The sequence below is a fragment of the Triticum aestivum genome, chromosome 2B (assembly GCF_018294505.1).
Source record: "Triticum aestivum cultivar Chinese Spring chromosome 2B, IWGSC CS RefSeq v2.1, whole genome shotgun sequence".
Classification (NCBI taxonomy): domain Eukaryota; kingdom Viridiplantae; phylum Streptophyta; class Magnoliopsida; order Poales; family Poaceae; genus Triticum; species Triticum aestivum.
Genome location: NC_057798.1, coordinates 394,935,364 through 394,947,163, shown reverse-complemented (window position 1 = coordinate 394,947,163; position 11,800 = coordinate 394,935,364). Strand labels below are relative to the sequence as shown.

Genomic DNA, 11,800 nt, shown 5'->3' with positions numbered 1-11,800 from the left:
CAAAGCTAACAAGTGATAATACCTTAAATGTGTTTATGCATGAGTTTTGCTAGCCTGGAAAGCATTATGTATTGTGAAGGATCCATTCAAGATGTTATTTCGTGTCCTTTTTTACACATTTAGAAGTGGACATGTGTTATCTTTCACATGACATAGTTACGTGGTAGAAAATGTTCATGGAGCGTCTATACATGAATAAGAGGTTCTAGTGATTAAATATAGAAGAATCTTAGTCTGCACTTACTTTCGTAGCTTATTAGATGTACTTTCTCTGTAAAAAAAATATATAAGATCGTATAGTGATCAAAACGATCTTATATTTTTTTACAAAGAGAGTATTTTAAAGGAGGTCAAGCTTCAGATGAATTTGTGCGTATCATTAGATGCACAAATTATTATTATTTTCTTGAAATAATGACTTCAAATGGTCAGTTCATTGTTAAATTTTTGCATGGCACGGCTGAATTTAAATTCCCTCCTACTGTACATGTGAGCCACATCTATAAGCTTGTTCGATTTGTTTACCACATAACATATTCCACCAAATTCAGATATAGGCATTTGTTGGTTTAGCTCTGGTTGCTCAATTTTTAAATGGGAAAGTTGGAGTTGTAATATCACATGATCATTTTCTTTTTTTAACCAATGGCCATGCATATTTTGTAAATGTCTGATCAACACAAAATAACCTTCGGCGCAGCAAAGCACGTGACTGCTTCTAGTTTGTGTTTTTTTAAGGGACAGTTTGTGCTAATCTTGATCGATTGGCTATACGTCTTGCACGGAATATACCATCGAGCGATGCTTCGCATGTTGGACTTCTGTTTCATAAAACCCAAGGTGGGTCCCACATCGTCAGTGACTCGCACACACCTTCCAGCTGGTTGTGACTTGTGAGGGTAACCATCTTTCTCCACGTCCACCTCGCGCTTCGCTCGGCGTCCCCGGCAAAATGCACCCCAAAACCCCGCTTCTCCTCCTCTTCTTCGCCGCCGGCGAGGCCGCGGGGACCACCCTCACGGCCACCCCGGCGAAGCTCACCCAATCCGACCAAGAAATCAAGATCCGGTGGTCCGACCTCCCGTCCCCGGATGGCCTCGACCACGTGGCGATCTACTCCCCGCCGTCCTCCAGCGACCGCGACTTTCTCGGCTACATCTTCCTCAATGGCTCCGCCTCCTGGCGCAGCGGCCGCGGAGAGCTCACCCTCCCACGGCTCCCCAACCTGCGGGCGCCCTACCAGTTCCGCCTCTTCCGCTGGCCCGCCAAAGAGTACTCCTACCACCACGTCGACCACGACGGCAACCCGCTCCCCCACGGCCGCCACCGCGTCGCCCTCTCCGGCGAGGTCGCTTTCGCGGGCTCGGCCGCGCGGCCCGAGCAGGTGCACCTCGCGTTCGCCGATAGGGCCGACGAGATGCGGGTGATGTTCGTGTGCGCGGACGCCGGCAAGAGGGCCGTCAGGTACGGGCTTGAGAAGGAGGGGGAGAAGGGTTGGACGGAGGTGGGCACGGAGGTGAGGACGTACGAGCAGAAGCACATGTGCGACGCGCCGGCGAACGACAGCGTAGGGTGGAGGGATCCGGGCTTCGTCTTCGATGGCCTCATGAATGGGTTGGAGCCCGGAAGGAGGTACTTTTACAAGGTAAACCAGAGATTGAATTCCCCGCAAGAAAATACCCAGAGATTGAACCTGCAAAAAACTAATTTTATCAATCGTGATAGCAATTTAGCTCCATCAATCTGACTTAGAAGCTCAGATGCATTTAGAGATTGATGTTCATGTGCATAGGATTCGAGTCTGGGTGTGAGCTAGAGAATATTTCTAGTTCCAGAAGATAGTTCAACCTATGTAGACTTACAGGTAATTGCAAAGCAGCTCCACCATTTTAACTACCCTTGAAGCTAAGGTGGCCCTGAACCTATGAACCACAGTCAGACCCTTCAAACATAATTCTACATCAATACTACTCATAATAGAAAATATTCGCCAAAAAGGTGAAATATATGCTTTAAACAAGTGCTCCCTCCGTACCAAAATATAAGACGTTTTTTGACACTGTCATAGTGTCAAAAAAGGTCTTATATTTTGATACAGAGGGAGTATAAGGACAGCCTAGGCCTCACTAGTAGATCGTCTGAACTGGCGTCAAAGTCAAAATCAATGTAACCATTGACAAATTAATGCCATACAACCTCCAATCAACATACCTTAAGTACACATATTCAGAACATACCACATTACAGAATTGCATACTGAGTTCTAGGGATGTATCAAAAAGGGAACATCAGTTTTCATCGGTACCAAAAGGGAACACACCCAAATAATGCTTAAAGTTTCGGAACACAATATAGAGTGGGATACAGTAAATCAGGATTGTTAATATATAATACGATGAAATTAATGACGTGAAGTTCTGTATGAGTGTGATCACAATCTTTAAGAGCAATAGCTAGTATATAAATGTCATCCTTTTGAGTTGTGATGGAAAGAACCACATACAGTTTATTCAAACAATACCATCTTATGAAACAAAATTCTTGACATTTCCTACGCATTTGATCAGAAAATCTCCAGAACATGATGTTGTATTAAACAAGATGTGAAACAAATTATAAGCGGTTGCATCTCTCTGGCTTACCATCTATGCTCAGTCCTCATAAAAATTTAGGCCGTCGAAGACATAGTCTAGAGCCATAAGCCTAGCAAGCTGGCTTGTGGGGCAAGCTAAGCTAGCCCAACAGCAGCAAACAATTGTTATCTACATGTTCAGCATGTATTTTCTCTTTAGCTAACTGAGCTATTTTTGGTAGGTCGGTAGTGACCCGGGAGGATGGAGCGAGACATACAGCTTTATTTCACGTGACAGTGACGCCAATGAAACCATTGCTTTTCTCTTCGGTGATATGGGCACTTATGTACCATATAACACCTACATCCGCACACAAGATGAGAGCTTGTCAACGGTGAAGTGGATCCTCCGTGATATTGAAGCCCTTGGAGATAAGCCTGCATTTATTTCGCACATTGGGGACATCAGTTATGCCAGAGGCTATGCTTGGGTGTGGGACCATTTCTTCAGCCAGATTGAGCCTGTTGCAGCCAATACTCCATACCATGTCTGCATAGGAAATCATGAGTATGATTGGCCTTCACAACCTTGGAAACCTTCGTGGTCTACATATGGAAAGGATGGTGGAGGTGAATGTGGAATACCATACAGTGTCAAGTTCAGGATGCCTGGGAATTCTGTTCTACCTACTGGCAATGGAGCTCCAGACACACGGAATCTCTATTACTCTTTTGATTCAGGTGTCGTGCATTTTGTGTACATGTCGACTGAAACTAATTTCGTTCAGGGCAGCGACCAACACAGTTTCCTAAAAGCTGACCTGGAGAAGGTGAACCGAAGTAGAACCCCATTTGTTGTTTTTCAGGGCCACCGGCCGATGTATACCTCGAGCAACGAAGCCAGGGATTCTGCCATGAGACAGCAGATGATCCAGCATCTTGAACCGCTTTTGGTGATGTACAATGTGACCCTTGCCCTGTGGGGACATGTCCATAGGTATGAGAGGTTCTGCCCCATGAAGAATTCACAGTGTCTGAACACATCATCAAGCTTCGTATACCCTGGTGCCCCTGTTCATGTTGTGATCGGGATGGCCGGACAAGATTGGCAACCGATCTGGCAACCAAGGCGTGATCATCCAGATGTTCCCATCTTTCCACAGCCTGGAATCTCCATGTACCGTGGTGGTGAGTTCGGGTACACAAAACTGGTAGCTACCAGGGAGAAGCTAACGCTGATGTACGTCGGGAACCACGACGGACAAGTCCATGACATGGTGGAGATATTCTCTGGACAAACATCTACTGAAGCTAGCGCTACTGAGGCGGTCAATCAAACAAAGCTCAGCTCGGGAACCAGCGCCAAGCTGAAGATTTCCCCATTATACTTGGAAATTGGAGGTAGTGTGATGTTGGCATTGCTGCTTGGTTTTGCCTTGGGATTTCTCCTCAGGAAGAAGAGAGAAGCCGCACAATGGACTCCGGTGAAGAACGAGGAATCCTAAGGATCGTAGATCTTGTCCCTTCGCCTTCAGATACCGTCTGACACGAATCAGACCGCGCATCAACACAGTAATGTCATTTCTCAACATTTTTTAGGTTCTGTACGTAGTGCTGTGTTTCCTAGCAGATACAGTGTTTAGGTGTGGTGTGGCTGCGTTTGTATATGCCAAGCCTGGGCAACACAGCTTTCTCCCACCAGTGTACAATAGTCATCCAAAATAAGCGGCACGTACGATCTTCACATTATAGTAGTGTTGGTTAGTGAGAATAGTTGACCTGTATCATAATGTAACACGATCCATTTGTCACTATTGTGATCATTGTTGCTTTTTTATGTCAGCTGGTTCATCTATGGCACAACATCATACTACCTCCGTCCCAAAATAAGTGACTCAACTTTGTATTAGCTTTAGTACAAAGTTAGTACAAACTCACTTATTTTGGGACGGAGGGAGTACTATATTAAACAAAATCAAAATAGGCATCAATGGAAAAATGCATGCGTGCATGCACTTCTGGTTACCTTGAGTTTACCGGGTGTTAAACTATTGGATGTGGGTGTGGCCTGCTGGTGAGAGCAAGCTTCTCCACTAACTAGTTGCTAGCCAAATTATTGCAACTCCCACCATCAATGAAGATACGGACAACATGCAGTTTGACAACCCCTGCTGTTTGGAACAGATTGTGTCGCGGATTTGGTTGATTACGGTCATGCATGCCATGTGGTCAGCCCGCAACCGATGGACACATGATCAGGTTTCGTTTGATCCTATTCATTCGGTGAAGAAAGTCATGGATGATCTGCTACTGCTTGATATGCCTACACATAAACACAATATCCCTGATGATCAATGTTGGAGGTGTGTGACGTTGGATGGGTAAAAATCAACACTGTTGGCCCAGCAACAATGAAGGTCACATGGGAGGAGGTGGTGGTGTGGCTCGATGTCAACTGGCCTTCATGGGAGCCTGGAGTAAACCCTTCATTGGGGTCACTGATCTGCTGATTGTTGAAGCGATGGCTCTATGGAAGACCGTTATTTTTTGCGCAACTCCGAGGCTTCTCACATGTGGTGATGGAAGTGGACTGCTTAGAGGTTTGTTAACTTCTGGTTTTCGCCCAACAATTCTCGTTCTATTGTAGCGCCTATTCGGAGAAATTGTCAAGTTTTTTATTTCCTTCTCTGTTAGGCATGTCCTGCGGGATGTTAATAGTGGCGGACCTATGTGCCAACTGCCAAGCATGTGTGTTCCTTGTCGGTTTCTGAATGCTAGCTCGAGAAATGCTCGACTTTTCTTGTTAGCAGCGTTAGAGCTGATTGTAACAGGACCTTGTTCAAGCAATAAAGCTCCCCAAATTTTCATGGCAAAACAAAGTACGGCGGAATAAATGTGTGATAATATCATACTCTTTTTAATCTATAATGGTCTGGAATTCGATTTAATCACCAAACAAATCTTAGCCATCATAGCCTCGTCAACCCCTTCAAAACCGCAACGAGTAACACCAATTTGTAGCTCTTGATAGTATTCTTGATGACCAGCAATGATGTTGCGCCAAACATATATACTGCAAAGGATCAAACTAGTTTGGACGTTATGGTCTATCCTTTTTCGCTCTCTTGTGGACGATAGACATTGAAAAATTTATGCAATATAAACTATGGAAAACTGAAACATCTCACTAACCTTGAGCTCTGATGCCATGTGATCATATTATGGGTGTTTAGATCTTTCGATGAAAGGCGCTCGTTCTATAAAATTGACAATATACCGTCAGCGGAGGCAATGGGTGTAGCTCTGGTAGAATGCCCTTATCATTAGTGGCTTACAGATGTGAAAATGCTATATCTAAATGCAAATTACGAAGAAGAAGCGTACCCCAAAAGCATTATTCTAACCCCGCAAAAAGTGTGGTTCCATGCCAAAAAAAATCGGTGCTCCCTGGTCCACCAATGGCCACTCTCAGTAGTTATTCTAGCTGTATCCATATAGCAAAGTTTTATTTTTTTGAAAAAAGAAACACCAGTGGCAGGCCGTTGGAGAACGGTCATCCCTCCTCACGTCGTTATTTCCGCCGAGACCAAGGCGAACGCGTCGTGCCGGCCCGTCGCCGTCCTCGTTCTGATCGTCCCCGTTCTGATAGATAGACTAGCAACAAAACCGGCAAAGGCGTTGGCGTTGTAATCTCTCTTGCTATTGTTTTCACTTTACCAGCGCCCCCCTCCCCCTGCTCCAGCTCCTCTCAAGGCGGCCGGCCGTGCACCCGGCGCCACCTCCCTCTCGTGCACCGTACTCCTGCGTTTCCTCGACGACGACATCAATGGCGGCACGGCAGTGACCGTTCAAGCGGCGGCGCTCGGCCACTGCCTGGTCGAGTGGCGGCAACGTCGGCGATAACCGCGCACGGTACGTTATGTTAATTTACAGCTCCTGTTTCCTGCCTGTACGATCGAGGTCACCTGAGCGTATCCGCTAGCTTTAGTTGAGACCAAGAAGATCGGTTATATGGGAAAGTGTGGATGTTGACTTTATTGCAATAAAACTCCAGAGGTTTAGATTGCAAGAGTGCAAGATTAAGACAGATTTTTGCTACATTGGTCGTCAGATTTTGCAGGAGTACATCATGGGAGTAAGCCATCTAAGCTGCTGTCCAACATTTGTTTTCTGTTCACTTCAATTTTCCACGCATAATCTGCCGGGAAAGCTCAGTTTCTAATGCTAATGATCATACCTAGCTACTTTCATTCTTACCAATCTAGTATTTGTTTGATTCTACTTGACAATTTTCTTACCATCTTTTCTTTTCTTTCTATGTAGATATTTTGTCTAAACCGTTAGGCTACTTCTCAGTGACGCTTGTTCTGGAGTGAGTCTCTCTAAGGGACATGGGCTCCCTCAACGACATTGGTGTTGCCGCGGGAATAAACATATTATCCGCAGTGGGTTTTCTTCTCGTGTTCGCAGTTGTTAGGATACAGCCTATTAATGATCGGGTATACTTTCCGAAATGGTACCTTAAAGGGACAAGAAGCAGCCCAAGGCACATCGGAAATGTCTTGTCAAAATTTGTGAATGCCGATGTGTCAACATATCTTCGGTTTCTCAATTGGATGCCCGCCGCGCTTAAAATGCCAGAGCCTGAGTTAATTGAGCATGCAGGACTAGACTCCGCGGTATATGTCCGCATCTATCTTCTCGGGTGAGCATGATATCAGTGTATCTCAATTCTCACACCACAGTATTATAGTAGTTGCTTACACTTCATGTCTTCGGAGTTCCAAAATCAGGAAGTCGAGTTCGTAAATGCCTATTTTGTGATGTTAACAGTTGGACATGTGGATCACTGTGTTTGTAACCAAAACACATTATGCCTACTGATGGTGCACTGCTGTTTTGATTTGCAGTTTAAAAATATTTGTGCCAATTACTGTGTTGGCATTTGCTGTCCTAGTTCCTGTCAATTGGACCAGTGCGACTTTGGGAGATGATGAAGAGGGTCTAAGTTATGATCAAATTGACAAGCTTTCAATATCGAATCTTGGTCAAGGTTCAAAAAGGTATTACTTCTGTTTACTCCGTCCGATATCCTGACAATTACAGAATTTATCGTTCCTCAACCGCCTGCCTGATTATATTAGCTATAGATGCAGAGATGCTGTCCTTCTAATCTCCTCGTGTCACTTCACTTTGCTTCATACCTATTCTACTGAAACTGTTGTATATTTTCATAGGTTTTGGGTACACATTGGAATGGCCTATGTGTTTACCTTTTGGACATTCTACGTGTTGTATCATGAATATAAGGTTATAACAACTATGAGATTGCACTTTCTTGCCAATCAAAATCGTCGACCCGACCAATTCACGGTAAGATATCTTATCCATGCAAGTTTAATTGATGTGTTATGGACCTCGCTAGATCTGAATGAAATATATTAAGCAAAAAGAAAATACACGGTTGTGGTCAGCCCCAGCTAGGGGATAGAATCCGGGACCGGGACGAATTAGGAGGGACAATCTTTTCGATAGTAAACCAAGCAGTGTGTGTGTGTGTGTGTGTGTGTGTAGAATTTCCCAAACTGAATGTAGTGTGTAGAGTTTCCTTGGCTCATACCTCATTTTCTGCCTTATTTTCAGGTACTTGTGAGAAATATACCAGCTGACCCAGACGAAACAGTTGGTGAGCATGTTGAGCACTTCTTTGCTGTGAATCATCGCGAACATTATCTCAGCCACCAGGTTTTACTCTTTTTCTATCTTCTGTGAAACGCGGTATCGGTATGGTGAATACTACTGATATGATTTTAAACCATGAAATTCAACCGAGCATCAAGTTACTTTGTTTTTCAGTTGTTATTTGCTCTTCAACTGAAATGCAGGCTTTCTAATTATTTGTTTACTTTCCAACCGAAGCCCATATGCCTTTATCTTTCTTTTCTCTGTTAATGGTACAAATCTGTTTCTCATTCGGGGTATGTAACTGATCAATAGGTTGTATACAACGCAAACACCCTTGCCAGTTTGGTTGAGAAGAAGAAAGGCTTGCAAAACTGGCTGGTCTACTACGAAAACCAGCACGCTAAGAACCCTGAAAAGGAGCTGATTATTAAGGTAATCTTCTTCCTCCTGTGCAAATCATGCACCTAAGATCGATTCCTCACAAAGCTATTTCAGTATATGCTCTAATCTGCAAGTGGTATGGCTCAATTACGTACTTGTCTTGTAGACAGGACTGTGGGGTCTTTGGGGGGAAAAGGTGGATGCATTACAACACTACAAGACAACAATCGAGGAGCTATGTAAACAGGTGCCAGTCATCGTCTTGATAATGTTATCAAGCAGCACCAATGTCTTCTTTCATTGTACTGCATAGTTCCTCCTAAACGCTGAGCAGCAGTATTAACAACATGTAACCTGTTAATTGCAGGAGGATGAGGAGAGGCAGAAGGTGATTAGTGATCCTAAGGCTATAATGCCAGCAGCATTTGTGTCTTTCAATAGTCAGTGGGGGGCTGCTGTTTGTGCACAAACACAGCAGACCAGTAACCCAACGGTGTGGTTGACTGAGTGGGCTCCGGAACCTCGGGATGTTTACTGGCCTAATCTTGCCATCCCTTTTGTCGAGCTCTCGATCAGGAGGCTTATCATGGCAGTTGCGCTCTTTTTCCTGACATTTTTCTTCATGGTCCCAATTGCGCTCGTCCAATCCGTGGCCAATCTAGACGATATTGAGCGGGTGCTTCCTTTCTTGAAACCTATAATAGAGAGGTGAGTGTAACCGCTCCTTGTTTCACGGTTCAATTGTGAAAAACAAAAAGGGAAAGGCATTTGTGAGATCACTTTTCCCCATATTTTGATTAACGATTCTCCTTGCTGAATAATCAAGAGCAGAAAAAAAAATCTGTTGAATTTAATAGACCTTGAATTACATAAAAAATCAGCCACATTATACTGATTTTTTTATAAGGTACTGCGTTGCTGGATGTAATTTTCATGGTCAATGCAATTTCCCGCAGAAATGGTCCAAGGTCAGTCATACAAGGTTTCTTGCCAGGAATCGCATTGAAAATCTTCCTTATATTTCTGCCAACAATTCTCATGGCCATGAGCAAGATTGAAGGCCACGTATCACTCTCTGGATTGGAGAGGAGGACAGCATCAAAATACTTCCTGTTTATTTTCGTCAACGTATTCTTGGGAAGTGTAGTAGCTGGAACAGCGTTCCAGCAGCTTAACAGTTTTATCCATCAGTCCACTAACAAGTAAGCCAAATTTTGCACTAGGATATAATAACAAGGGTTCAATTATATTTATACTACCACATAAAAAAACTCGTTTACTTTTGTTTTGGAAAAGAATTCCAGAGACCATTGGAGAATCCATTCCCATGAAAGCGACTTTTTTCATCACCTACATTATGGTGGATGGATGGGCAGGCATTGCCGCAGAAGTTCTTAGGTTGAAGCCGTTGATCATGTTCCACATAAAGAACACATTCCTGGTCAGAACCGAGCAGGATCGCGAGCAGGCCATGGACCCTGGGAGCTTGGAGTTTGGAAGCACCGAGCCGCGGATTCAGCTCTACTTCCTCCTAGGGCTTGTATATGCTGTTGTGACACCCATCATTCTTCCTTTCATCATAGTCTTCTTCGGTCTGGCCTATCTTGTTTTCAGACACCAGGTACACATCTGTCCTCCGGTTCAAGCGGTCTATCTTTGTGTTCTTTCAGCTTCAAATTTTTCTTCTGGACATCCACATTGGCATAGATCATAAATTTCTGTTTCATCACAGTATAATGCACCAAAATACTAATCCTTGGTATGTTTCTTTTGTTGCAAGATCATCAATGTCTATAACCAGCAATACGAGAGTGGCGCGCAATTCTGGCCAGACGTACATGGACGAATCGTCACCGCGTTAGTCATATCGCAGATCCTGCTGATAGGACTGCTGAGCACACAGGAAGCAGAGCAGTCCACTGTCGCTCTTCTTCCTCTTCCTATCCTGACCATATGGTTTCACTACGTCTGCAAGGGCCGGTTCGAGCCGGCATACATAAAATTCCCCTTGCAGGCAGGATCAAAATGCATTCTCTTGATCTCTTCTCCATACATAACTGCAGATGATATTCACATCGTCTCCAATGTTAAGCGAGAGCAGCAACTGATGTTTGCAGGAGGCCATGGTGAAGGACACGCTGCAACGGGCAAACGACCCGACGCTGAACCTGAGAGAGTACCTCAAGGGCGCATACGTGCACCCGGTCTTCCGCAGCGGTGACATGTATGAGCTCTTGGCCATGGATGAAGAGGAGAACCCCCACCTCGTCGCCACCAAGCGGCGGTCTCGGATGACCACGCCGGTGGACAGCAAGTTCAATTCCAGCTCTGGCACCAACGAAGGAGAGTTCAGCCAGCTGCGTCCTAGCTGACAAGGAAATGGGAGCAGGCGCTGTAGAGTTTACTTGATTGGCAGTTGCACTGCACCAGTGCATTACCATGTGCGGACGACGTCGATGGAATTGTACGTTTAGAGATGTTAGAGCATCTCCAACGGCACACAAAAAGAATGGCCACCTAAATCCAGTTTTAGGAGTGGAGAGAGAAGGTGGCCAATTTTTTTCTTCTGTTTTTATAGTGGACCTAAAAACTGAATATCTAGATTTCAGCTTCTACTTCTATCACACATATTTGTAGATATGTAATATTCCAAATAATATCATACTCATGTCAAATAAATCTGAAACAAATAAAGTCCAAATATTACTTAATTATTACATAGTTCATCAATCCGCAACTCCAAATGCAACACAAATGTTCATCTAACACAACACAAAGTGCATCGAACATAACGTGAAACATATGAATAGAACAAGTGGTCTTGTTGCTCATTCCATGTCCACCACTCCTTGACTTGTTGAAAACTTTAATATCCGTATCTCGAATTACATGGTGAACTTGAAGAACGTGTGGGATGTGTTCTTCTCTCCTACGTTGATTCACCATCCATCGCACGAATTCATAGTAGAAGCAATCCAAGTTTTGGCTACGTTCATGCTCGTTGATCATATTGTGCAAGATCACGGCGACAGTCATGATTTACCAAAGGATTTCTTGGTCCAAAAACCGAGCCGGTCCTCGCACAATAGTAAACTGGGCTTGCAAAATCCCAAATGCTCTCTCCACATCCTTCCCAGCAGCTGGTTGAGCATTATGGAAACC

General features: G+C 44.3%; 2 protein-coding genes across 2 annotated transcripts; both read left to right on the top strand.

Annotated features, from left to right (window-relative positions):
• Positions 1-879: 879 nt before the first annotated feature.
• On the top strand, positions 880-4,414 carry LOC123045104 (probable inactive purple acid phosphatase 2). The gene is made up of 2 exons (XM_044468038.1): positions 880-1,645; positions 2,815-4,414. The coding sequence occupies exons 1-2, from the start codon at positions 953-955 to the stop codon at positions 4,075-4,077; spliced, it is 1,956 nt and encodes a 651-aa protein (XP_044323973.1). The 5' UTR covers positions 880-952; the 3' UTR covers positions 4,078-4,414.
• A 1,583-nt stretch (positions 4,415-5,997) lies between these two features.
• LOC123045103 (CSC1-like protein At4g02900) lies at positions 5,998-11,349 on the top strand. The gene is made up of 12 exons (XM_044468037.1): positions 5,998-6,484; positions 6,896-7,277; positions 7,483-7,635; positions 7,810-7,945; positions 8,216-8,317; positions 8,570-8,689; positions 8,805-8,885; positions 9,006-9,346; positions 9,595-9,840; positions 9,935-10,259; positions 10,419-10,652; positions 10,756-11,349. The coding sequence occupies exons 2-12, from the start codon at positions 6,964-6,966 to the stop codon at positions 11,008-11,010; spliced, it is 2,307 nt and encodes a 768-aa protein (XP_044323972.1). The 5' UTR covers positions 5,998-6,484; positions 6,896-6,963; the 3' UTR covers positions 11,011-11,349.
• The last annotated feature ends 451 nt before the right edge of the window (positions 11,350-11,800 follow it).

Excerpts from the sequence above, each read along its gene's own strand:
- LOC123045104 (XM_044468038.1), top strand. The coding sequence starts at position 953 with ATGCACCCCAAAACCCCGCTTCTCCTCCTCTTCTTCGCCGCCGGCGAG. Across the intron at positions 1,646-2,814 it reads GAAGGAGGTACTTTTACAAG|GTCGGTAGTGACCCGGGAGG; the intron begins GTAAACCAGAGA and ends TATTTTTGGTAG.
- LOC123045103 (XM_044468037.1), top strand. The coding sequence starts at position 6,964 with ATGGGCTCCCTCAACGACATTGGTGTTGCCGCGGGAATAAACATATTA. Across the intron at positions 7,636-7,809 it reads CTTGGTCAAGGTTCAAAAAG|GTTTTGGGTACACATTGGAA; the intron begins GTATTACTTCTG and ends ATATTTTCATAG. Across the intron at positions 7,946-8,215 it reads GTCGACCCGACCAATTCACG|GTACTTGTGAGAAATATACC; the intron begins GTAAGATATCTT and ends CCTTATTTTCAG.